The sequence below is a fragment of the Aulonocara sp. 'chitande type north' Nkhata Bay genome, linkage group LG3, assembly GCF_057382095.1.
Source record: "Aulonocara sp. 'chitande type north' Nkhata Bay isolate Kocher_YH1m ecotype deep benthic linkage group LG3, A_spYH_male_GT1.1, whole genome shotgun sequence".
Classification (NCBI taxonomy): domain Eukaryota; kingdom Metazoa; phylum Chordata; class Actinopteri; order Cichliformes; family Cichlidae; genus Aulonocara; species Aulonocara sp. 'chitande type north' Nkhata Bay.
Genome location: NC_141346.1, coordinates 77,421,738 through 77,449,456, shown reverse-complemented (window position 1 = coordinate 77,449,456; position 27,719 = coordinate 77,421,738). Strand labels below are relative to the sequence as shown.

The following is a 27,719-nucleotide window of genomic DNA, read 5'->3' as shown; positions in this document are numbered from 1 at the left end:
TGTATGTCCGTGGTGTTGATGACAGTTTTGAAGTGATGGAGGAGCTGCTCACAGTAATTCCAATGCATGGCCAGACCACCGCTCAGCAGATATTTACAAGCTGTGTGATGCCATTGAGAATGTTGGTTTGCCATGGAAGAGGTTTGTTGGAATAACAACAGATGGAGCGCCATCAATGACAGGGAGGAAACATGGACTGGTGGCACAAAACAAACTGGAAGAGGAAGGCGTGGAGGAGGCCATTGCTCTGCACTGCATCATCCATCAGCAGGTCCTTTGCAGCAAATGCCTGAAGTTTGACAATGTGATGTCTATTGTTGTGAAATGCATCAACCAAATCAGATCCAGGGGCTTAAAGCACCGAAGGTTCTGAGCTTTTTTAGAGGAAATGGAGTCAGAATATGGGGATGTGCTCGACTTCACTGAGGTACGTTGGCTCAGCAGGGGAAATGTATTAAAGAGACTTTTTGAGTTGAGAGCAGAAGTGAAGCCTTCATGGAGAAGGATGGAGTTAGTGTTCCTGTGCTAACTGATCCCAAATGGCTCATGGACTCAGCTTTTCTTGTTGATATGACACATGAGCTTAATGTACTGAACAAGACGTTACAAGGCCAGGGGCAACTTGTCAGTGCTGCCTATGACAACGTGAGAGCATTCTCCACAAAACTGGCGCTCTGGAAAGCTCAGCTCTCTCAGACAAACCTTTGCCATTTCCCAGCATGCAAGGCACTCGTGGATGCAGGCACACCATTCAGTGCTGACGAGTATGTTGATGTCATTTTGAGGCTACAGGAGGAATTTGATCACAGATTTGCTGACTTCAAGACACACAGAGCCACCTTTCACATTTTTGCGGACCCCTTCTCCTTTGATGTGCAAGATGCCCCTTCTGTGCTTCAAATGGAGCTCATTGAGCTGCAGTGCAACTCTGAACTCAAAGCAAAGTTCAGGGAGGTGAGTGGAAAAGCAGAGAAGCTTGGACAATCTTTGAGAGAATTGAGCCCTAGTTTCCCTCGGCTTTCCCGAATGTTCAAGCGGACCATGTGCCTTTTTGGTAGCACATACTTGTGCCAAAAGCTCTTCTCCACTTTGAACTTCAATAAGTCCAAGTACAGGTCCAGACTTACGGATGATCATCTTCAAGACATACTGAGGGTCGCAACTGCTTCCTCCCTCAGGCCAAATCTGGCTCGGCTATGCGAGAGGAAACGCTGCCAGGTCTCTAGCAGCAAGGAGTAGGCAAGAGAAGCCATGTTCAGAAGAACAGTTCATTTTCTACAGTGTTCCATTCATGTTCAGAAGAAGGTTATAGAACTGTTAATACAGACATTTCAATCTAAACACAGCAGATATAGAAGACTGAAAAAAACACACAAGTTCACTGACTAAAAAATCTTATTATTGTTTTATTTATGTATTACTGATTGATTTATTTTCTTATTAATTCTTAATTTGTTTATTTATTTTTCATATTTTGTGTTAAAAAATAAAAATAAAGAGATTTGAGAAGATTGGAATTTTTTAACCATGCCTTTCTTGTGGAAAACCTAATGCGGCCCAGCCTCACCCAGACTCTGCCTGCAGCGGCCCCCAGCTAAATTGAGTTTGAGACCCCTGTCCTACACCATAAATCAGTAAGAGAGGGTACGACCTCTCTCATGGCCCCAAGTGGTGTGTGCATGCCAGAGCACTCTGGAAGGCACACAGAGTCTTTACAGACTACTAAGGATCGAACCTCTATCATCATCCAATCGATTATAAAACTAAGCATGTATGAGTAAATATTTTTAAGCATATCCCATATGGAAAAGACTAAAAACTTATATGATGAAAGTCATACTCACGAAAGTGGCCACTTTCTCATTACTTTCATATATTGTTTTAGTAAGTATCGAAAACATACAAGTTTCATTATATAATTTTTCAAGGGATCTTATATCTGTTTTCACTCTTGTATGCTTTTCATACAAGTTTCACACAAAACAGATACAAACTTTATAAGATTTATATATCTTTTCCATATGGGAAATGACAATCAACAATATAAAGCTTACAGCTGGTTTTAATAACAACATTTATTTGTTTCTCAAATGAGAAAGAGCTATCGAGAAACACTCCTAAATCTTGAGTTCTTAACTTTTCCAGTGGGCCAAATTCAACATTATCTGCTAATGCTAAATAGGCTGCCGTTATTAACTAATGCTAATTGGATGTGAATTAGCATTATGCACTAATGCTAACACTTACTTTTTAACAATGTGAGTAGCTAATGCTAACACTTACTTTTTAACAATGTGAACGGCTAATGCTAACACTCTTTTCCCTAGCAATACAACATCTGAGCTGCTAATGCTGAGTAGGTCGCCATTAGGACCTACGTCTAATTAAAGGCAAATACGCATTAGAACCTAATGCTCATATCATTTTCCTTTGCTTTATAACAATGTGAGCAGCTACTGCTAAATAGCATTAGCTAATAACAGCAGTCTAATTTAATGTAAGTTAGCCTCATTTGCATTATAACGATGTGAGGAGTTAATGCTAAGTATGCTGCCATTAGCAGCTAATTCTAATTAGGGGTGAATAATTATTACCAGCTAATGTTAATATCGTTTTCTCTTCCCTTTTAACAATGTGAGCAGCTAGTGCTGGGTAGGCTGGTGCTAGCAGCTAATACTAAAGCTAAAGCTAATTTGATGTGAATTAGCATTACATTAGTGAGGAGTTAATGCTAAGTAGACTTCCATTACAGGTAATGCTAATTTTAGGTATTTAGGAATTGGCAGCTAATGCTAATACCATATTTTCTTGCATTATAACAATGTGACCAGCTAATGCTAAGTAGGTTGCCGTTATTAGCTAATACTAATTTGAGGTGAATTAGCATTATCCGCTTATGCTAACAATGTTTTTTCTTACTTTTTAACAATATGAGTAGCTAATCTGAACATTTTTTTTAATTTAATTTTAACTTTTCCCCTGCGATGTGAAGAGGTAATGCTAAATAGCACGCCATTAGTGGCTAATTCTAATTTTAGATGAAAAAGCATTAAAAGCTAATGCTAATACCATATTTTCTTGATTTATATCAATATCAGTAGCTAATGCTAGGTATGTAGCCATCATTAGCTAATGCTAATTTAGGTGAATTAGCATCATCCGCTTATGCTAACAATGTGTTTTTTTACTTTTTAACAATACGCCATTAGTGGCCAATTCTAATGTTAGATGAGAAAGCATTAACAGCTAATGCTCATACTGTTTGCTTTGTAAGAATGACAGCAGCTAATGATACGAAGTCTACCGTTGTTAACTAATGTTAATTTGATGTGAATTAGCATTATCCGATAATGGTAACTCTTTTCCCCTGCATTACAACGACGTCAGGAGTTAATGCTAAGTAGGCTGCCATTAGGGGCTAACTCTAATTAGGGGTGAACAATTATTAGCAGCTAATGCTAATACCGTTTTCTCTTTCCTTATAACAACTTGAGCAGCTAATGCTAATTTGATGTGAATTAGCATTATATTAGTGAGCAGTTATTGCTAAGTAGGCTACCATTAGCAGCTAAAGCTAATTTGAGGTGAATAAGCATTAGTAGCTAACGCTAATACCCTTTTCTCTTGTGTTATAATGATGTGAAACGTTAATATTGTTCTCAAACAACAGAATGAGAATGAAATATTGATTCTAACAGGGCCCATAAACAGTATTAGCTTAGCAGCATTAGCTTATCAGAGTTTTCATCATGGTCACATAAATCCTTAGCAGAGCAAAGTGGCCTACTTAGCAATAGCTGCTCAAGTTGTAGAAAGCAAGGGAAAACAGTAATAGCATTAGCTGCTAAATGTGCACTTGAGAACAAATGTATTGTTAATTCAGCTGTGAATGTAGAGTTTGTCATTATTTAAGCTTCCATTTCCAAATGTTAGCTGCTCCTGTCTGCCTCTTTGTCACAAACACAGACTGAAATGATTCACAGCCTTGTTTCATCCTTCTGTCACTGTGGACATACAGCATGGGAAACATACACATGGCTGACACTTTATTAGGTACACTGGTATCTATCTCAGGTACACCTGTGACCTAAATGTTCCTGCAACCAGACTCCTTGGAGACCCCTACATAAATATCCATGAACTATCCAGCTAGACTAGTGTGTCTGTCCCTGAAAATATTCCTGCATGTGTGATAGTTCATGTCTCATCTGCAGGAAACAAACAGGAAGTGAGTGAAGGACACAGGAAATGTTTCCAGCTCTTCCTCCTCTATCAGACATTCTCTCCATACCTGAGAGTGTCCAGTCTCCAGCCTGGATCCTTCAGTCCAGCCGACAGCAGCTTAATTCCTGAGGGACCTGGATGATTGTAGCTCAGGTCCAGCTGTCTCAGATGGGAGGGGTTGGAGCTCAGAGCTGAGGCCAGAGAAGTACAGCCTTCCTCTGTGATCAGACAGCCTGACAGACTGCAGACACACAAAACAACAATCAATCTGTCAACAATCGTTTTCTCTTTGTCACAATAACATCTATCCATCCATACATCCATTCAATGTAACTTTATTTATAAGTGACAATACCCAACAGACAACAACAGTCATCTGAAGCTGTTTAACAGTGTAAGGTAACCGCCTCCACTGTGAGCAGCACTTGGTGATGGTGGGAAGAAGAACTCCCTTTGACACAAAGATCCTCCCAGTGAAAACAGGCTCCAGGAGGACCATCTACCATGACTGGTTGCAGGGTGAGGGGAAAGAGAAGAACATGAACATCAAGAATGCAGCGAGTGGTAAAATAATAATAATAATAATGGATTGGATTTATATAGCGCTTTTCAAGGCACCCAAAGCACTTTACAATGCCACTATTCAGTCACTCTCACATTCATACACTGGTGGAGGCAGCTACGGTTGTAGCCACAGCTGCCCTGGGGCAGACTGACAGAAGCGAGGCTGCCATATCGCGCCATCGGCCCCTCTGGCCAACACCAGTAGGCAAGTAGGGTAAAGCCCAAGGACACAACGACCAGGACAGAGAGCCCAGGGATCGAACCGGTGACCTTCCGGTTACAGATGCGATTCCCAACCCCCTGAGCCACGGTCGCCCTAAATAAAGATTTGACCTCAGTGTGCTCAGTGTTCCTGTCTATTCCTAACATATTCCTAACACGATAGCTGCACTTTAGAGCTCTAAAACTGGAACTGACACATAAAAATACTGAGAACACAGACTAGCAGCCACTGCATGGCCTCGAGTACGTATGTGGTGCGTTCAAAGAGCATCAGCATAGACATGGTGGGTTCAACAATATAGGACATAACAATTTCTATGGCGAAAATACTATCAATGAATGAGCCATAACATTTTAGCCATGTAAACATGTTATCAGTGGGCTTTCCAACAACTTGCATTGATCATTAAAGGATAAAATACGTGAGTCGAGGTCACTACGAGCCATGCGAGGGTCAAACATGGCAGAGAACCTTCCAGCAGCATCTTGGTTTATAATCCGCCTTTGGATCATCAGTTTAGGAGATGAAGGATCCAAGTAAAATAACAAGTTAAAAAATATGCAGCTATGGTCACTCACATGGACATCCTCCACACATACATCATGTATATTTAAACCCAGGGAGAAAACAAGATCCAGTGTGTGACCCTTTGTATGTGTGGGGCCAGAAACATGCTGCCTAAAGTTAAAAGACTCAGTGACAGTGATGAGCTCAGCAGCAGTGTTACAGGATGCTTCATCAATATGACGGCTCAAATCTCCCAACCTTCTCCAATGAAATGATGGATGTCAGAAGGTCATTAAATTCAGTTAGAAAGACCCCATCAGGTAGAATAAAATACAATAACTGGTTTTTAGAGAACTGACCATCATCTGTGACTCAAATGCAGAAAAGGAGTCCGAGGTCATCAGACTGCATGTGAATCTGTCCTGGTAAACAACAGCGAGTCCTCCACCACGTCCTAAAAGACGCGGAGTTCAGATGACGGAGCAGCCAGCCGGGCAGATTTCATTCAAGTGGACATAATCAATGTTCCCTCTAAGCTGCGCACGGGCGCAATCTGCTGACACGCTCTCTGCACACAGAATATCTGCATTGCGCACAAAAAGATATCTAACAGGCTGTGAGGCTCCTGAACTCTCTGCCCCCCTCTCACGGACAATAACCATATCCAACTTCTTAATAGCAATGAACTGGTCTGCATTGGTGCATCATATCTTTATTCTCTTCCCCCTCCTTCTTAAATAGATAACTATCATATCTGATATCATATCTCACAGTACAATAATATTGAATGGGTTGCATTGTTGTACTTTGTCATGTTTCTCAGGTCTTTGTCTGATTTTCTACGAACATTACTTGTCATGTTCTCATGTTGTTGCTAAGGATTGTCTTATTGCATTGGAGTCACACTGGGTTAAATATGTACACTTGGGTTTTAAGGGGTATTTATTATTTTCTTCTTTTTTGGGTTGTATGGAAGCCCCAAACGCAATTTCATTGTTCTTGACAATGACAATAAATAAATAAATACTAAATACTAAATACTAACCTGAATTGAAATTAAAATAAATACGTTAACAATTCTGCTTTGCAGTGTTAGTCAGTGACTGGCTGCTCCAGTATTTAGAACGATGCCGCCTTATCCCATAGTCCAGCCAATGATTCACATTCGTATATACGCAGCTAATCAACGTCGCTGACGGGCTATGACAGCGTCCTCATGTGCCGACACCGGTGTTTTGGTTGATGTAGAGTGAAGCCACGTTAATGACAACGTGATCCAGTGATCCAAGGGACCGCTCAGGGAGTTTGTGTGTTCGCTCAGACACATGAAACATTAGAGGGAACATTGGACATAATTCTTATTTTGCTGCCACGTCTCAGTCAGACACATGAAATCTAGAGACTCTTTAATAAAGAGATCGCTTAGAATAAATGATTTGTTTGTTATGGAGCGAACGTTAAGCGGGGCCAACCGAGTTGATGACGGTCGATCTGCAAAATCAACAGCTGACTGCAGCGGCACTTGAAATACAGACAATGCAGACCTGTGGACCTGCTGGGCAGGGCAGCGACTCCAGAGCTGGGGGAAGCAATGATCGATGAGCAGACATAGCTGTTATCAATAAAAACAGTGAACGTTTGACGGACACACCGTGAGAAAAACTGCTTCTGAGCCACAGAGCCCAGGTCCCAGTCACCGGCGTAACATATTAACTAAATGTCAGGAGAGGAAGTGGACGCAGGCACCAGGATTCTCCCCACAGCCAAGAAGCTAGCCTCTGGTAGCTTCTCAGTTTCACCTGGACGTCGGCCCTCGTTCCCCTTTTCCATCTCTTGAGGGTGAAAGTCCTGCGGGTTGTGAAGAGTAGCACACCAGGGGAGGAAGAGTTTTTCTGTTCAGCTGTTACAGTAGCTCTCCACTGAATCTTTGATGTTAAACCCTTTAAGACCTACCATAGAACCAAGTCTGCCAGAGCTTATCTTTAGATTTTTACATGCTGTAGTGCAGACCTTCCCAAACTGTGGTGCCCGCCCCCTAGGGGGGGCGCAGAGCCATGGCAGGGGGGGCGCGGTATGAAAAGGGAGGGGAACAAAACGCTTGAACACTGCTAGCACGGCGCCCACAGAAACGCAAAGCAGGAGATGAAGCATCGCTGAATATGTTTCCAAACCAACTTCATTCTAAGCCAAAGACTAGAAAATATGGTGAAGCAAATCTGCCCTTTGGCTTCACCTGCACAGGTGCTGAGGTAGGTCCCTGCGTCGGGAGCAGCGCTGGGCTCTTCCAATCATGGACAAACAGGATCCCACATTCTTAATTTTTAGTTCACAAACACTTGTTGTAGTGACTAACTACTCCTGACATTTTGGAGATGTTTGCTCTTTATAGAGTAAAGTTACAGCGGGATACAAATAACATCAGGCTGATCCTGCCACGATTTGTTCCCTCGATTCAAATCACGGACAAACAGGATCCCACATTCTTGATTTTTAGTTCACAAACACTTGTTGTAGTGACTAACTACTCCTGACATTTTGGAGATGTTTGCTCTTTATAGAGTAAAGTTACAGCGGGATACAAATAACATCAGGCTGATCCTGCCACGATTTGTTCCCTCGATTCAAATCACGGACAAACAGGATCCCACATTCTTGATTTTTAGTTCACAAACACTTGTTGTAGTGACTAACTACTCCTGACATTTTGGAGATGTTTGCTCTTTATAGAGTAAAGTTACAGCGGGATACAAATAACATCAGGCTGATCCTGCCACGATTTGTTCCCTCGATTCAAATCACAGACAAACAAGATCCCACAGCTGTTTATGTTTTTGAACCCATTTTGCACAGAGAGGCATTTTTTGAAAATGTATTGACAGCAATGTTGATTAGTATTACAGAAGAAGAAAAAACAACTACCCGTGACGCCTTTGTAAATGGAGGGACAGTAACTGCGTGTGAAACCTGCAGATACTCAGAGTAACAGTATTTTGTCTCTGTCTGCCATTCTGCAATTCATCTCACATAAACAATAACGTGACGTGAAAAAAGGCGCAACCTTTGACGTTGCCAGATGAACTCTGTATTCCTCGTCCGCAAAAAAGGAGTTTTAAAAAAATCTCAGTTTTTGGTGATTTGAAACACTGTTTGGATGAAACAGCTGCGTTTTCAAAAATACCAGTGTAGGTGCGGACGTAGCGTAAAAGATTTAGTAGTTTATTTTCTTACTACCTGTAATTTATTGCAGATTACTTGTATTTGCTTAATTGTTTACTAAATGTTTGAGGTGTGAAATAAACCGCAATGGAGCAAAATATGGGCGTGTGTGGTTGGAGGATGTGTTAGTGCGTGTGCGTGCTGTTCACGCGCCGGGGGGGAGGCGAACGTTTTTCGTGTAAAACAAAGGGGCCCAGCAAAAAAAGTTTGGGAACCACTGCTGTAGTGCCATTTTGGGGAGCAGTTCAAGTTGCTATACATCAATACAACCGTTATAGCCCAAATTTTAATAATATGTATGCATTCAGTCCATAGTAACTACATATACATATATACATATACAGCAAAAAGTGCAATAAACTAGAACAAATTGAAAATTGTTTTGTTTTGTATTTTTACATATATTTGTAGTTAGAGAAATTTAAGAGGTTTATCCCTCAAAACGGAAGAACTAAAAAAGTTGCACAAAATAGTTTCCAACCACAGGAAATGTAATTTGAGTGTATCCATAGTTGTATTTTTGAGATACACCAAATTGTATATACACTGCATGAAAAACTAAAATAAATACTACCATGTGAATTTGCAAGAAAAACTTCAGTGCATCATGTAAAATTATGATATTATTTTATGCCATGTTATACCCCTAATTAAAGATTGTGAATTATTATGTAGTTTTAGTTTGCATTATTCTCCTGAATTAGAAGAAGCTGATAACTATTGCATTAGTTAAACTGATTTGCATTACATTAAATTGCTGACTTGTTGTGAATGAATGATATTGTTTTATGATGCATTATATTGCTGAGTTATAAGAAATACTGTTCGCAGAAGGTTATTGTCTAATTTGTCTGAGTAGAAGAGAACAGAGTGTGCTGGAGTTTTCTGCCCCATTTCAGCAGGAGCAGATAAACAGGGAGCCAAGGTCGTAGCTTAGGCGCTGTGTGAGAGAGAGCATGTGAATGTTTAGGCTTTTTATGATAAGGTGGAGGCACCAGAGGTTATAAAAGTTTGAGCAATGCTCCACCATTTTGAGATTTTGAGGCTGTCTGCATCAGTGTCCATCTCCCACGTGTGTGATCATTAAATCATCGTTTGACTCAACCCGGCCGGACCAGTGTTGTTATTGTGGTTTTTTTCTCTTGTCTCCATCCCCAATATTTTGAACCTTAACAATCAAAATAAACTATTTCCAACTGTGTAATTTGAGTTCTAAGCCTCCCAGAAACTATACTGAAAGGGTAAACTCAAACATGACTTTTAAAAACACCAGTGTAGGCTTCAAGGTAAAAAAAACAAACAAACAAACAACTAGAATTTTCGCAAAAACGACGTCACTTCAGGTTTCGGGCAGGTAATGGCGGACATACGATAGTTTGGGCTGACATCTATTCCAACGTAGGAAGTGCTATGAACATCTGATCGGATTGGCAAAGCGTGTTTCTGGGATATTACTTTTTTGTTGCTGCAAGTGCTTTTCATGCAACTTTTGCAAAGCTATGTGTGGAAGGAAACGGTGACCTAGGATAAGCTGGATACATAAGATGTAAGTACAACTCCGGTTTCACATGCAAAAATAAAAATTATTGCACTAGCTTGTGTGGTTGCCGATCTACAGGCATTTAAAAATAGTTACGCAAAACTGAGCGTTCCCACTCTGACCGGCCTTAAAGGGTTAACAGTATCTCCCAATCATAATTTAAAGCAGCAGAAATTAAGTCAGAACTCAAAAGAGCAAAAATGACATTACAAAAAATGATTGACGACAGTGAAAAACTACATTGTTGCCTCCAGCAAGCTGCAGCGGCGGCAAAGCCAAACACAGGCGCCATCTTGTTTGACAGAAGAACGTAGCACACAGCAGCTACAAGCATAGAGTGCACCACTATTGTTCAAATGGAAGAAATAGAAAACACTCAATAAATCCTTCCACAGCTGAAACTAATGTAGACAATGTCAGGGGAGGAAGTCAAACTGAACTTATGACACCAAGCACGATAACTACCAAAATAATGCAGGAAAAGTAAACTAAGAAACCCTAAAGCAACTAAACAGAGCAGCTAGCAATAAACAAGAAGTGTAAACTATAAAAACATAGAAGCTAAATGCTAACATGGCTAACACTATCATCACTGTATGTAGCCCGACTCTTCTCACAGCAACATACAACTGTCATGGCTAGACATCTCACTGATTGGCTCATGTTAGCTTGTGAAAATATAACGTCCCAGCAGTACTAGCTGTTTTATATACTGTTTAAAATAAGCTAAATGTGCTTATAATGTGTAAATAAAGGCTGAAGCAGCTAGCACTGTTAGCATCAGCACCAAGCCCTGTTACATTTGTACACTGTTAGAGCAATGGCTCCAATCTACAGCCTTTAAAATAATGATTAAAATGCTGTGATTGCAGCCATTCCCCAACTCTCTGTGAATGGTTCTCATGGCTATTGATCAGTGGGCTTTGATCAGTGGGCTTTGATCAGTGGGCTTTGATCAGTGGGCTTTGATCAATGGTCATGAGAATTTGCATAATTATGATTAAGGAACTGACCTCCCAGCCCATTGTTCCTTCAGTGGGCTGGTTTCAGTCATTATGCAAATGTACTGTTTATAAGATTGAAACCTGCAGTCAGCCGAGATTGAAGAAGTCACCTGGATGATGATGAAACATTTCTCCCACAAAACGCTACGTCCAGATGAACAGAATCAACTTTTGGAGATTTACTTACCTGGATGATTATTGGTTATTGGTAACTTTATTGTCCCTAATGGGAAATTGATTTGCAGTATGTCCGTACAAACAAACAAACAGGCAACCAACACATCACATACACACTCCAAAATAATATAATATAATATAAGCCTGAGAAAACAACCTAGATTTTTCATCAAAAAAGTACAATGTGCAATGGCAACAACACATATGGTTCAGTGTTATTAACTATGATAATAGCAGTAGGTACAAAAGACAATCTATGTCTCTTTGTCTTCACTGCAGGCACTTTATAACGACGACCTGATGGAAGCAGTTGAAAATCATTAAAGAGAGGATGATCTGAACACAACATGACAGAGGTCGCCTTCCTCAGCACATGCCTGTTATAAAAGTCCACAAGCTGGACCTGAGACCTCCCTGAAATCTTACCAGCCACTTTAACCAGGTTGTTAAGTCTGGTCTTATTATTCAGAGACATATTACCGTACCAAGCAATGATACAGAAAGTTAAAACAGATTCAATAAAACTTTTATAAAAAACGAGTCATCATTGCAGATGAAACATTGAAACCTCTCAACCTCCTTAAAAAGTCTTTGTTGAACCTTTTTCACTGTAGCAGCAAGATGTGACTCAAAGCACAGAGCTTTATCAAGAACAACCCCCAAATACTTATAACTGTCCACCAGTTCAATGGCTGCACATTTACCACTGTTAGCGCAGGATGAGGGGATGTCTCCCTGAAGTCAATAACCATGTCCTTGGTTTTCAAGGTGCTGATCATTAAGAAGGACTGATCACACCACGAAACAAACTCATCCACAACAGGCCCATGGGAATCCTCTTCACCATGAAGGAGGCTTACAATGACTGTGTCATCTGCGTATTTAATGAAATGCCTGTTGGCCTGTGTACTGCGACAGTCATTAGTGTACAAAATATACAGTAGAGGAGAGAGACAACAACCTTGCGGTGAGCCAGTGGAAGAGTTCAGCTGTTTGGAAAAACAGCCGTTCACTCTCACACACTGAGATCTGTCAGTTAAAAAGTCTAAAACCCAACCAACGAGATTAAAATCAAGTTTAAATTGGTTAAGAAGCTTGTCCACTAAAAGATGTGGCTGGATAGTATTAAAAGCTGAAGAAAAATCAATAAATAAGAGCTGAGCATGAGCTTTGGCGCCATCAAGATGGCGATAAAGGAAGTTCAACAGAGTGACCACTGCATCATCAACACGTCTACGAGGCCTGTATGCAAATTGTAGAGGGTCTATAAGCTTCTCTACTTGCTAACTGAGAGTCTGAACTAAAACCAGGAAGACTTATCTTATTACAGTCACTGTAACAGTGACCAGTCATGTGTTTCATGCCTGCCCAGGCCACCCTTAAGTTATTGCTACCCATCTCCGCCTCTACCTTATCCTTGTATTTTACTTTGGCTTTTTTAATTTCTGATCTGATCTCCTTCCTAATTTCTCTAACTTTCAAGATATTCCCTTCAATAAAAGCTTTTTTCCTTTCATGAATCAGCCTCATAAGACCTTTTGAAGACCATGGTTTGTTATTAGGAAAAAAATGGAGATGGTGTCAGTCGCATTCTTAGGATTCGCTTTAGGGTGGATGTAAACAATGGTGACGTTGATCTGTGGGAATTCCCTCGGCAGATAAAACGGCCTCAAAGACACAGAGAGGAGCTCAATGTCAGGCAGACACACTTGTCTACGAACGGTCACATTTTTACACCATTTCTGATTTATATACAAACACACTCCTCCTTGAGATTTCTGGGTAGCTCCGGGGTCTCGATCCAAACGTATGGGAAACCCGAAGCCATTTAGTTCCAGAGAACAATCAGGGTCAGAGTCCTTGAGCCAAGTCTCTGTGAATGCCATTAGACATGTATCCCTGTAGTCACGTAAGTGTGCAACATTCAAATGCAGTTCATCCAATTGACTCCTCAGAGACTGCACATTAGCCAGGATTATTGATGGTAAAGGAATGACTCCAAACAACCGTCAGGATTGCCAATAAAATCATGCGAAATAAAAAACCCATCTTCGTTAAAAGAAGTTCCACAAAGCACAAGCCGATGCTATAGAATTTCCTCAGGCAAAAAAATATATATATAAAGGAATAAAAGAATGAAATAAAATAAGTTAAAACACTGACAGAGAGAGACAACCTGCTGCTCGCCACAAGAGCAGCGCCCCTCTTTCTAGTCTAGTCTAGACTGAGAATGCATCAAGACCACTCACTCACCCTTCCCTCCTGCCTCTCAGCTGCTGAAACTCACAGTTTGTTACCACGGAAGAGTCACTCCTTCATCTGAGATGAAGCCTGATAGTCTGACTGATGCAATATAACATTCAGTCTACACTTTGTTTTTGTGCAAAGATGATAAGCAGACTAAAGGAAAATATATGAACTCATTTCCACCACTATTAAAAAAAAACAGTGTCTGACTCGCAATCTGCTGCAGTAATGTAAGTAAAATAATCTGAAAATCACTATTTGACTAAATTATTTAGATGAGAAAATATATATTTAACACATTTGAGGAAATACTAATAACATAAACAAAAATAAATGTCCAATTTAGAAATCTTATTCTTTTTTGCTCTATAAAATAGTTGTTTTTATTTTTCAGTCACTCATCGTAGCAGTAGGATTTACATGAAAATAAAAACAAATTAAGTTTGAGAGAAAAAGTACATTTTTGGCACTCTCTGGGCAACTGACTCAGAGACTCAAATGATTTAAAAAAAACCCGATTCATTTTGGTGAGTGACTCATTTAAACTCGATTCGGTAAAAAGAATCAAATTTACCATCACTAATACAAATCCCTTTGGAGAAAACAGCTTTAAAATATGTATTGTTAAATTCCAGATGTTTCTTTGCAAGGAAAACTCAAACACTGAAGCAATACCACCAGTAACCTCCTACATATGGAAATGTGGTGTCATTAAAGACATAATAATTTCATTAATACCCAATATCCAGCAAAATATGTAATTTGAACATTTTGTTCCTAACGAAATCAAATGTATATATTGTAGAAGATTAGCCAAATTTATGTAAAATGGCCAGTACATGAATTAAAAAAATAAATAAATAAACAAAATCGTATGACTGTGACAAATTTTACACAGTAATTCAGTCTAATAATCCACTCAAATATAAATATAAGTTTAGCTAAAAGCTCTATAGATAAGTCAATCAATAATATAATTCACATTTTAAATGATCATATGTGTTAACGTTTGAATCCTGACCTGAGAGTTTCCACTGCACACTGTGAACTCTTTAGTCCAGCAGACAGAAGCTTCACTCCTGAATCCTGCAGGTCAGAGTTACTCAGGTCCAGCTCTCTCAGACTGGAGGACTGGGAGCTGAGGACTGAGCACAGAGCTTCACAGCTTCTCTCTGACAGGTTACAGCCACCCAGTCTGAAAAACAAAAGATAATCTATAATACTTATGTAAAGTTTGTTATTATATTACATGCCATCTTTTTATTTTTGATGAAACCTTAACATACTAAGATACAACATCATATGGATGAACTTGAATAAAATGTTTTTTTTTAATTATATCTTTATTTGGATTGGACAAGTGATCAGTAAACAAAGTGATCAGTGGGTGCATATTAACCTCCACTAGCTATTACTAGGAGAGTTGCTCGCATGCTCTCCCGAAGGAGATATATAGAACACATTACATGGAACTATAAACACAAACTGGGAGGGGTGCCCATGCTGCAATCATTGTGAAGAAATAAGTAAATAAACAAGCAATAGTAATAGAAGTAAATGTAAAAAAAATCAAACAAAAAACAACCAAGTAATAGTGAGATCAAGTGAAGTCAGCCCTCGTGGGGGTGATGAATTGGATCCAATTGTTCCAACTTTGGTAGAATTTGGCTTTTTGATTTCTTAACAGATATGTAAGTTTTTCCATCCTAAATATCTCTAAAATGATCCCAAACCAGTCGTCTAGGGTAGGCTGGGCTGGGCTTAACCATCTTCTAGTAATTGTTTTTTTACTTGCCACCAAGAGTAATTGCACCAACTTAATCTCACTCCTACATTCCAGAAAGGGGACCAAACCCATGTATAAAACCTTAAAATCTAAAGGTATTTGAACGTTAAAGACTGCACTTAAGGAGACCTGAACGTTTTTTAACTTGGGACAGTCCCAAAAGACATGAAAATGGTTAGTAACAGTCGAGCTGCATTGTCTCCAGCATTGCATATAAGCCCCTTTGTACCTCTCCTGATATGGAGTCTTGAAGTACCTAATAATATTCTTCCAGCCATGTTCCTTCCAGCTCATAGAACTGTACATGGACCACTGGCAGTACAAAACATTTTCCCACTCCCCCACAGAAATAGCAATCCCTGATTCCCTTTCCCATTTATCCTTAGTGTATAAAGTGTTATCCTTGCTGGCACTAGAGAGGGCTTTGTATAGTTTAGAAATAGATTTAGTAGGGATCATGGTTGTGGCATTTTTCAGGATGAGGAAAAAATGCGACTCAGCATCATTGAAGTTGGCATTCATGATCAATATATGATCTCAGCTGTAAGTATCTATGAAAGTTGTATTTTGTCAGGTTGTCCTGTAAGGTCTCAAATCTGAGCACAATATTTCTATGAGTAAGAGAGAGGAATGTTGTAAGGCCACAGGATATCCATGCTTTAAAAGTTACCTGGGAGCTGAGACTCATGAAGGGGACCAGATTCCATCTGTGCAGATCAGCTTTTATACTTGCAGATATTGGCTCGTAGTTTGCCTGAAAGAGCCCCGAGAGGTCCGCAGTCAAATATATTCCCAGGTACTTATTTTTCTCGTTATCCCTACGTAAAGCTACAGAAGCTGTATAATTTAAAGTCATCACCTGTGTTTTTGAAATATTGACCTTATAACCAGATAACTTCCCCAAATCACTTAAAGTAGACATCAACTCACTAAAAGACCTCTCTGGCTCCTCCAGGCAGACCAGTACATCATCGGCGAACATTACCACTTTATGTTCAACTCCTGACAATGCAACACCCCTAATGTTATGATTTTGTCTAATCGTTTGGCCAAATGTTTCTATGAATAAATCAGAGAAGTGGCGAGATTGCACAACCCTGCCTACAGCCACGTTCCAGAGCAAAGGGCTTGGAGAGATCACCATTCACCTTAATACGGGCTGAGGGTCGAGCATACAGACCTTGGATTACTCTAATAAACTTGTCGTGAAAGCCAAACTTCCCCAGAACCTTATACAGAAATACCCATCTGATGGAGTCGAAGGCTTTCTCAGTGTCCAAGCTTCCTATCATTGATTGAGTTTTGTTCTTTTGTATTTGAGCAGAGATGTGTAATATTCTCCTAATGTTGTCAGTTGTTTGTCTATAGTGAATGAAACCAGTCTGATCTAAATCGATGAGGTCAGGTAAAAACTTCTCCAGTCTACGAGCAAGAATAGAAGTAAATAGTTTGTCATCCAAGTTAAGGACACTGATTGGTCGATAGTTTCCACATTCTCGTTTATCTTTCCCCTCTTTTGGGATAATTGAAATAGTTGCCTCCCTCCAGGAGGGTGGGATTTCTCCCTCCTGTAGGATGTAGTTAAATGACTTCAGCAATGTGGGGACTAGATCTGCCCTCAGGGTGCGATACCGCTGAGAACTGAACCCGTCCGGCCCAACTACCTTACCTGGTTTTAATCTGGAAAGAGCTGCATTAATTTCTTCCACTAAAATGGGATGTGTTAGAAGCTCATTTTTGAGAGACGGGAGTGAAGGTAATTCTAGAGAGCTAAGAAAGGCATCAGTACAATTCTCCTCCGTAGCATTGGGCTGTGAGTACAGCTCCCTAAAGAAGGTCTCAAAACATTTCTGAATGTCTTCTAATTTTGATTCCAGAATATTAGTCTTGGGGTCCTTGATTTGGTATATCGTACTTTCCTCTAGTTGTTTGCGTAATTTATTTGCCAGATATTTTGCAGATTTCCCTCCTGTCTCATAGTATTATTGCCTCAAAAAAATTAAGTTATTTTGGGCCTCCTGGGTGTAAATATCATTAATTTCATCCTGTATTTTCATGATATTCTGCTTCACAGTAGGATTTGCGGTGTTTATGTCTTCCTATTCTTTCAACTTTAAATTTGCCTGTAGTTCTGCTAATTTTTGCCCTTTGATTCTCTTTAAGTGGGAGGCGATAGAAATTAATGTACCTCTCATTACCGCTTTGAGCATATCCCAAAGACTAGTTGGAGATACCTCTCCTGTGTCATTAACATCTAGAAATTCTTTAATGTCTACCTTTAATTTGGAAACTATGGCAGGATCATTAAGGTGCGATAACAATTTCCACAGTGTGGTACATTTTTTCCTAGCCACCTGCAAAGATAGAGAGATAGGACTGTGGTCAGATAGATCTCTTGTTAATATGTCACAGTCTTTGACCCTAAACCTATCAACTTTAAACATAAAAAAGTAGTCCAGCCTTGCATACACTTTAAAGGAACCAGAGTAATGAGTGAAATTTCTGGTAGATGCGTAGCGGTCCCTCCATACATCTATTATCCCCATCTCTACCATATAGGAATTGACTTTTCTAGTAAGTGCTGTTACCTGGTTGGTTGGGGAGGAGGAGTCTAGTTTAGGGTCAAGTCTAAAGTTAAAACCCCCCCACAGACAACTATCCCCTGAGAATCCACCAATAAATCAAACATATTCCTATAGAATAGCCAATCGCTCCCAGGGGGAGCATAAACATTTAAAATTGTGATTTCAGACCCCTCTATCCATTCTGTTATTCTAACCAATCTGCCTTCCTCGTCACAGAGTTCTTAGATATGTTCATAGTTAAGTGTACCAGAGATAAGTGTAGCCACACCCCTCTTGTGTTTGGACTTAACGGAAGAGGAGAATACATATTTAAAACCCTTTCTTTTCAATCTCAAGTGATCTACTTGGTTCATGTGTGTCTCCTGAAGTAATGCAATCTGGGCCTTCTCCTTCCTTAGTTTGGACAGTATCTTATTCATCTTAATCACGTTCAGAACCCCGTTAACATTAAAAGAGATTACTTTCACTGACTCACTTCCCATAAAGATATATTAAGTTACCACAGCGCATAAACTCAATAGCAGCAGGCAACCCCCTCTTAAAACAGTAACAAGTGAAAAAAGTTAGGAATGAACTGAAAACATTTGAACATAACTGGAGCTTGAAAGCTCCTAAGCTGGCTTCTGACAGTGGAGCACTTCCACTGACACCCTCACAACTTGAAGGGAAACCCCTTATTACTCCCTGAGTTAGGGGGCTTTCCACTGCGACGTCACTCACAGCACGAGAAGCCCCACCCATTTTAGCTCGACAGTAACCATATTTCACCATGTTGTCCATAGCTAATACATAACATTAAATTCGTTCTCTTCACGTCTGTATACTTGCAGCTTCTCTCTATATCCCGCAGCTCCTCGGATCTGACGCGGACGCCGACCACCAACTCCCCGCCACAGCGGGCATCTTTGTAATTTTTCTCTGGGGGTTGCCGGTGGTGTAATCACCTTTACCGGCAGGCCCCGACTCGCCAGGTCAGCCGTTGCCTCCTCCACCGTGTTGTAGGTTTTCGCTCCTTCTTTGAAAAAAACCTTAAGGCGCGCTGAGTAGAGGGTCCTAAACCGTACATTCTTCTCTTTTAGGACCTTTCGTGCCTCTGCATACTCCTTCCTCAAAGCCATGATCTCAGGGGGGTAATCGTGGTCGAGGTTGATTTCTTGCTGGAATTCAACATAAAACCTTTCTTTTGCCAAGCGAGCCTCAGCACTTCTTCTTTAACCGTGAAGCACAGGAATTTTACCAGGATCGATCTGGGTTGGGAGCCGTCCGGAGGGAGTAATGATAACGCTCTGTGTGCTCTCTGAATTTGTAACGGTGTTGATGGTGGGATGGCGAGATTCTCCCAGAGTAGCTTCTCCACAAAGTGGGCCATAGATGGAGCTCCCGATTCTTCTCCCTCCGGCACCCTGTACAGTCTGAGCGACTCCCTCCTCGAGTAAGCCTCCAGTGATGTTAGTTTTGTTTGAAACTTTTCCTGCATGCTTTCTTCCATTTGCGCAACATCTCTAAAGTTAGAAATATCCTGTCTCAGAGTGACGCTGAAAAACTAGTTCATGCATTTATTACTTCCAGGCTGGACTATTGTAATTCATTATTATCAGGATGTCCAAAAAACTCCCTGAAAAGCCTTCAGTTAATCCAAAATGCTGCAGCAAGAGTACTGACAGGGACTAGAAAGAGAGAGCAGATTTCTCCTGTATTGGCTTCCCTTCATTGGCTTCCTGTTAAATCCAGAATTGAATTCAAAATCCTGCTCCTCACATACAAGATCTTAAATAATCAGGCCCCATCTTATCTTAATGACCTTGTAGTACCATATCACCCCATTAGAGCACTTCGCTCTCACACTGCAGGCCTACTTGTTGTTCCTAGAGTATTTGAAAGTAGAATGGGAGGCAGAGCCTTCAGTTTTCAGGCCCCTCTTCTGTGGAACCAGCTTCCAGTTTGGATTCAGGGGACAGACACTATCTCTACTTTCAAGATTAATCTCATATTTCCATTAAAAGTGTTGAATTTGTTTGATGTTCTTTATGATCTCTGGCACCAGTTCATCTGTAGGCTGAGCTCAATCCATCCATTTAGTGAAATTATGTTTAAAGGTCTCCTTGTTCTCTGAGCGTGCACAGATCCTGAAGCAGAAAGCCTGGGTTAACAGAGAAATGATCATCACTGTGATGATGCTCATCATCTCTGACTGGGATTTGAGGTTTTGTCAAAGCAGCAAAGAAAGCCTGGCTATGTTGGACTGGGTGTGGAAGCAGCTCCCAGTTTGAGTTCAGGAGACAGACACCCTCTCTACTTTGAAGATCAGCTTCAAACTTTCCTTTTTGCTAAAGCATATAGTTAGGGCTGGACCAGGTGACCCTGAATCCTCCCTTAGTTATGCTGCAATAGACGTAGGCTGCCGGGGATTCCCATGATGCATTGAGTTTTTCCTTTCCAGTCACCTTTGTCACTCACTATGTGTTAACAGACCTCTCTGCATTGAATCATATGTGTTATTAACCTCTGTCTCTCTTCCACAGCATGTCTTTTATCCTGTCTTCCTTCTCTCACTCCAACCAATCACAGCAAATGGCCCCGCCCCTCCCTGAGCCTGGTTCTGCCAGAGGTTTCTTCCTGTTAAAAGGGAGTTTTTCCTTCCCACTGTCGCCAAAGTGCTTGTTCATAGGGGGTCATATGATTGTTGGGTTTTTCTCTGTATCTATGAAGTGCCTTGAGGTGACTTTTGTTGTGATTTGGCGCTATATAAATAACATTGAATTGCATTGTTAGTATCTCAGACAAAATCTCGTCTGTGTTCTGGAGCTTATCTTTGTGTTCTGCAACCCTGGTTTCCACATCATTAAGCCGCGCATTGGCTTTATCCAACTCACCCCTTATTTCCAGCAGTTGCGCTTTCGTGTCTTTTCGAAATTCTTTCACCTCTTTCCCAAAGCCTCTCAGTTCTTTCAGTATCAGCGTCAAACTTGCTGGGTCAACCTCATCTTCTGTCCCAGAATCCTCGCGGCTAGGAGTGGGAGAGTGGCCTCGGCTAGCCCCATAGGGGCTAACGTTAGCCCCTTCTGTTAGCTGCACATTGCCATCTTCCACGTTTTCAAACGTTAACTTCTTAGCTATTTTGTTCTTTCTGGACATCATTTAAACCCCTTTTTCCTCTTTATGTTGTCAAGAAAAACATGTTATTTTATTTTCACTGTGATGTCATTCATAAAGCACGGTCATTATTTCATTATTACTTCATTAGTCTGCATCAGTTTATCATCCATATTAGCATGTATCATTTATCATTTAGTAAATCTGCTATAACAGAAGTCTAGATACAATACTCTATTAGTTAGTAAAACCACCAGCTTAGCTGTGGATCCAGACGGCCCTAGCAGAGTCAGATAAGGACACTGACCGTTTGTTGGCCGGAATCTGACACTCACAAAATACACACTCATGAACACACTATTGGTTAAATTCCCAGAAAGCAGGAGTGGAAACATCTGGAAAATGTTGTTGTTCTTAGCCATAGAAGGAGATAAAGGGAAGATAGGGGAATTCTTCTGTGGTCTTCTGACGTCATACATGGCTATAAAACGTTCTGTCTTTTGTGCAAACGAGGAAGAGCTTCTTCCCACACCTGTACAATCTTGTGTGTAATAAATCACTTTTCGGACACTTCTGGGACTCTGGTCTGTGCTTATTTTTCCTTCCAAATAAAAAGAACTTCTACATTTTTGGTGCTCGAAACCCGGTTTGGAGGGAAAGAAGGACGCGCAGTGAGCTGAGCCCCAGGAGGGGGAACCCAGACAGGAGAGCCACTGAGTGACAGAACCGCGGCATAAAAAGGTCAGTACCACCTGTTGAATTTTTTATCCAAAGGTACTAAATTGGAAGTAAAACAAAATTGAATTGAATGTTCACTCAGGGGGCCTCCTGCTGAGTTCTGTCCAGAGTGATTTTATTTAATTAGGATAATTAGGAGTAACAGTTTGATAAAATTCTCACAAAAGTTATTGCTGTTTATTTGGGGTTTTTTTCTGTTTTTCTGTGTTGCATTGTGGTAGTTTGGCTTGGTTTGTGTGCTTTATGTGTTTTGTGGAGTTAAGATGCCAAGCAGGGTTAAGGTTAGGTAAATTCGGATATTTTGGGTGGGAGAAACGAGGTTTCGGGCGTCAGGTAATTAAAAACTGAGGGACTGAAGGTCCCCAGGGACGCTTTTAAATATAAACTAAAAGTTCCGGAGTGTGTGGCTCCGAAGAGCGCAGGCGCCTTCGTGTGGCAGCGACGGGTAATCAGTGGACGCACTGTTACTTCTGGCGGCGTTCCAGTAGCCCGGATGGTCTCCGCAGGGAATTCAGGCACCCGAAAAGACTAAGTGGTCAAGCATCACTTTTTACTGCGCTGTTTGGGTGGAGGGTGAGACCCGGCCGTGACCATTCAACGTGGCTGGCTTGTGAGCTTTAAGTAAAGCAAAAGGCGTGGGTTTGACACTAGCGCCAGATGTGGAGCTCCTCTCTCAGCTGTGGGAAGCGGTTTTAAATTAATTTAGTCTCTAGAAATCTGAGCGACTCTCGGGAGGGCGTTCCCGTAGCGTTTAATTGATCAGCAAGGCGTGGCCTGGGCTATAGGGCTTTTAAATTAGTCGAAAATCTAGGTGTACCGGTACAAAAGGGTTCCATTGAAGTGTTAAGGAACCGTTAAATAACTAGTTCTGGCATCTGGTGTCTTGTGTTTGTCATGAGAGATACAGGCCTGTGTATATAAATAAACTGTGAAATTATTTAAACGGCTGTGTAAAGCGCCGATTAAATAAAGCGTGTGTTTGTGAAAATGATTTAATGCAATGAGTGTGTGACGATTGGGTAAAGAGTGTGTGGTTTTATATTTTTTTAAAAAAGAGAAGAGTAGAGAAACTCTCTGTGTTGGAGGAAAAAAGGTTGGGGCTGTGTGTGTGTGACAGGAAGTGTGCATGCCCATAGAAGGAGCTCGTGGTAGCTGCAAGGAGGGGGGCCTGTTGCACTTAGATAGTGTATTAATTTACTTGGGGCAGTTTTAATAAGTTTCAGTCGAGAGCTCTCGTACTAGGTGTCCATCCCCACGAGCGCCGGAACCGGAAGCCTTGAATAAAATGTTTAATTGGTTCATTTAAAAAAAACAAAATGTCAATTGATCTGACCTCAGAGTATTTAGTTTACAGTTTAAACTTTGTAGTCCAGCAGACAGAATCTTCACTCCTGAATCCTGCACATTTTTGATACTCAGGTCCAGCTCTGTCAGAGTAGAGGACTGAGAGCTGAGCATTGAGGACACAGCTTCACAGTTTTCCGCTAGAAGTTCACAGACGTTGAGTCTGAAAATGAAAACATGAACAAAGACTGATGTTAAAGTGTAATCAGGGTGCAATAACTAATCTTATATTTTAAGAATCCTTGTTGTTTTATGCTGAGCAGATGTGGTACGAAACAACAGTAAATTGATCAAGTTTACCTCTACTGTTTAAATTGCTGGATTTATTTTCTCAGTTAAAAACAAAACAAAATAAACAAACAAAAGAAAAAAGAATACAAATCGGTCAGACCTCAGAATATTCAGTTTGGCGTGTGGACTCTCCACTGCAGCAGACAGAAGCTTTACTGCTGAAGCCTTCAGGCTGTCGGTACTCAAGTCCAGCTCTCTCAGACTACAGGACTGGGAGCTGACCACTGACAACAAATCTGTACAGCCTTTCTCTGACAGGTTACAGCTGCTCAGCCTGAAAAAAATTACAAGAACAACAAGACAATAATATTTATTATCAAATAAAATCTCTTTATATGTTGAATCTAAGTAATCAAATGTGTACAAATGAGTACACTACAATGCACAATTAAATAAAAAATGTTCAAGAATTTAAGTGTAACAGAAGAAAAATATTTCAAATTAAACACAATTATTCCAATGTATGTAAATGGAAACCAGTGAAGACCAGGTTGATTTAGTGACAGTAGTTCAGTGTCTGCTGGCACAGGCCTGTGAGTACTGCAGTATTACACTTACTACAGTACTGCTGGTCACTTTATTAATTCTAATATGTGTGATTACTGTAAATGTAGTTATAAATAATGTATCACATCCTGGACTCTCATTTCATTTTCTGTCTAAAAGCTGCTTTGGCTCATTCCCCTTTAAAGCCCCGCTCTCCCTAAAGGCCAACTTTATTTTGATTGGATGATTTCATAAAGCACGCTGAAGGGCAGTAGCCAGTTATCATGAGCTCCATCTCCTCAACCTTCTGGTTTAGAAATTATAAGAAACTGTATACCTCATAAAAACCCGTCTTGATCCATGCTCAATCATCCAGGTTAGTAAATCCCAAAAGTTGATTCTGTTCATCTGGACGTAGCGCTTTCAGTGGGAGAAACATTTCGTCACTCATCCAGGTGACTTCGTCAGTCTCAGCTGACTTCTGGTTTCCAACCCTATAAAAAGTACATTTGCATAATGACTGAAACCAGCCCACTGAAGGAACAATAAGGCTGGGAGGTCAGTTCCTTGACCATTAGGTTTGAGTCATTATGCAGATGTACTCTTTATAAGATTGGGGAAAGCTGCAGTCAGCTGAGCCTGAAGAAGTCATCTTGATGAGTGACAAAATGTTTCTCCCGCTGAGAGCGCTACGTCCAGATGAACAGAATCAAACTTTGGGGGCTCATAAAATCATGATTAGAAATCTTCTCAGATGTATTTTTACATTTTAGATCCACAGCAACAAAGTTCACAGCAGGATGTCTCTGTTCAGTAATTATTATGCCCATTACCTGCAAACTGTGAGGTACGCAGGTAATGTCAGGTAAACACTAGCTGTCTGAAACTGTTCCTGTTAAATGTGTGTATAAAGGAAATAAGCTGAAATACAGAGACTGGATGGATCTGTGCTTTGACTTTGACACCAAAAATTTCTTCCTGTTAAAAGGGAGTTTTTCCTTCCCACTGTCGCCAAAGTGTTTGCTCATAGGGGGTCATATGATTGTTGGGTTTTTCTCTGTATCTATTACTGTACGATCTACTGTACAATATAAAGCGCATTGAGGTGACTGTTGTGATTTGGCGCTATATAAATAAAATTGAATTGAATTGAATTACATCCCATTTCAGGTACCTGGAACCTGAACCTTCTCTGGAAACCTAGGACGCTGGCGGGTTTCTCTTGCTTACCTATCTGCTCATCCTCTTTCTTTCTGCTCGCATGATGATTTCCTGGTTGAGTTTGTAAAGACTTTTGCTCAGGACCTTCTTGCTGTGCGGCAACAGTGCTAACCACCGTCCGCTGTATGTTTTTCAGTCATTAAATCAAACCATGAAAGATCAGCTTGCTTCTCGTGATGAACCTGTCTGTTTTCGATTCCACACCAGGGTCTGCCCACTGGAAAGTTCAGGGATAAGGGTGGAGGATACTCACACAAACATAAAAACCCAGATTGCAACTCCAACTCTCTGTTCTAGTTAACCAGACCTTTCAGGCTCTTGTTCAATTAGAACCTCATGGAGTCTGAGTTAGCGAGACAGTTAAACATCCCTCTATGCCCCCTTAATCCGCCCATTCCCACTAAGTCATTAAATAACCGAGTGTCCCCTCACATAACTCAGCGCACAGAGCCTGTCACCCCTGGCAATCACAAGAAAACACTTACCTTTTTTGCTTTTCATGCACCTCACAAACCACTCATACTCGGGTTTCCTTGGCTAGAATTACATAACCCCCACTTAGACTGGTCAGGTCAGAGGGTAATCAGTTAGAGTCTGTTCTGTCATTCAAATTGCCTTGTTTCCGCCCGTCCACCGGAACCTGTGGAACCATCAACCAACACTGAGACTGTTTTAGATCTCTCCTCTGTCCCCACCAAATGTCATGATCTTCAGGAAGTATTTAGCAAAAGTAAAGCGCTTTCACTGCCACCTCACAAACCACAGGACAGCACCATAGAACTACTCTCTGGCTCCACCCGGCCTTCTAGCTGGCTCTATAACCTGCTTAGACCTGAGTGTGCGGCTATGGAAAAGTACATTAAGGAATCCCTCGGTGCAGGCATAATCCAACGATTGTCATCTCAAGTTGGAACTTCTTTTTTGTGGGGAAAAAGGATGGCTCTCTCTGGCCATGCATTTACTTCAGGGGCCTCAGTGATATTACCATCAAGAATAAGTACCTATTACCTCATTAGCTCTGCTTTCAGGCCATTTCACAGTGCCACTGGGTTTACAAAACCCCACATCCGCAACGCTTACCACTTTTTCCAGATCAATCAGGGAGACAAGTGGAAGACCGTTTTAAACATGCCATTGGGGGACTACGAGTATTTGGTCATGCCGCCTGGGTTAACTAATGCTCCCGCAATGTTTCAAGATTAGTTAACGATGTCCTCCGGGAATTCCTTGACAGGTTCGTATTGGTGTATCTGGATGATATCCTCATTTTTCCCAAAACCTGCGAGGAACATCAGTCTCATGTCCATGCTATTTTTCCAACGTTTGCTGGAGAATAAACCTTATGTCAAAGCAAAAAAGTGTGAATTCCATTCCTCATCAATAACTTTTTTCAGTTACATTTTGGCACGGGGGCAGGTGAAGACGGATCTGGCAAATGTGAAAGCTTTAACAGAGTGGCCTACCCCTTGTACCCATTGTAGATTCAAGAAGCATCTCCAATGGGTTTTGGGAATAGCAAATTTTTATAGACTGTTCATTTTCAACTATAGTCAGGTAGCTGCACCACTCAAGTCTCAGCATGCATCTGGTCCCCCAAAGCTGAAACTGCATTCACCAAACTTAAGTATCTGTTCACCACGGCACCTTTTTGGTTCACCCTGATCACAGTTATCATTGCAAAGGTGGACACATCAGAAATTGGAGAAGGGAGAGGTAAATGATGCCAAGTGAAAGAGAATGCTTTTGGGGGGGGGGGGGGGGGGGGGGGGTCATGCTGCTGTCATGGTCTGTGTGAGCGGCGGTGGTTTCCCACTAGACTCTGGTTTCTGCCTTTGGGTGAAGCCTGGTCAGCCTGTCCATTGTCCACACCTGACAGTAATCTACTAGGCTGAATATAACATCAGCACTCCCAATAACTCTGCTAACCTCCTAATCCTCGGATCATCTACTCACCCTTGTAGTTCAGTCACGTTTTCCTGGATGCTGGTCTTCTTGATTCACTCACAGCCACATTAATGCCTTTCGTCTCTTAGACTTACTGGACCACTTTGCCTGGATTCAAAGCTAACAAGTACTCACCCAGACCTCACCACCTGCCTTCCCCAAGTTGCTTTCCGACTGCTGACAAGTAAATGGTAAATGGACTGATTCTTATATAGCATTTTTCTACTCTCCCGGAGTACTCAAAGCGCTCTATACAACATGCCACATCCACCCAATCACACCCATTCTCACAAACACTTTATCTGAACTTAGTGCTTTCTAAGTACATTCACGCACATTCATACTCTGATGGATGCATCGGAGAGCAAGTTGGGGTTAGTATCTTGCCCAAGGATACTTGACATGCAGACTGGAGGAGCCAGGGATCGAACCACCAACCTTCTGATCAGTAGGTCAGATAGAATAGAATAGAATAGAATAGAATAGAATAGAATTCAACTTTATTGTCATTGCACATGCACAGGTACAG

At 41.1% G+C, this 27,719-nt stretch overlaps 1 protein-coding gene across 3 annotated transcripts in view; it reads right to left on the bottom strand.

Annotated features, from left to right (window-relative positions):
- LOC147337082 (protein NLRC3-like) overlaps nucleotides 1–27,719 on the bottom strand; it is a 60,446-nt gene that overhangs the window by 8,396 nt on the left and 24,331 nt on the right. The window contains exons 6-9 of one of the 3 annotated variants that reach the window (XM_086285732.1): nucleotides 23,640–23,813; nucleotides 23,238–23,411; nucleotides 14,724–14,897; nucleotides 4,292–4,465 (exon numbers count right to left, since the gene is read on the bottom strand). In XM_086285732.1, the coding sequence (XP_086141858.1) occupies nucleotides 4,292–4,465; nucleotides 14,724–14,897; nucleotides 23,238–23,411; nucleotides 23,640–23,813 (696 nt within the window). Of the gene's footprint in view, nucleotides 1–4,291; nucleotides 4,466–14,392; nucleotides 17,843–23,237; nucleotides 23,412–23,639; nucleotides 23,814–27,719 lie in introns of those variants that run through there. The other 2 variants (XM_086285733.1, XM_086285734.1) reach the window with 2 other exon arrangements.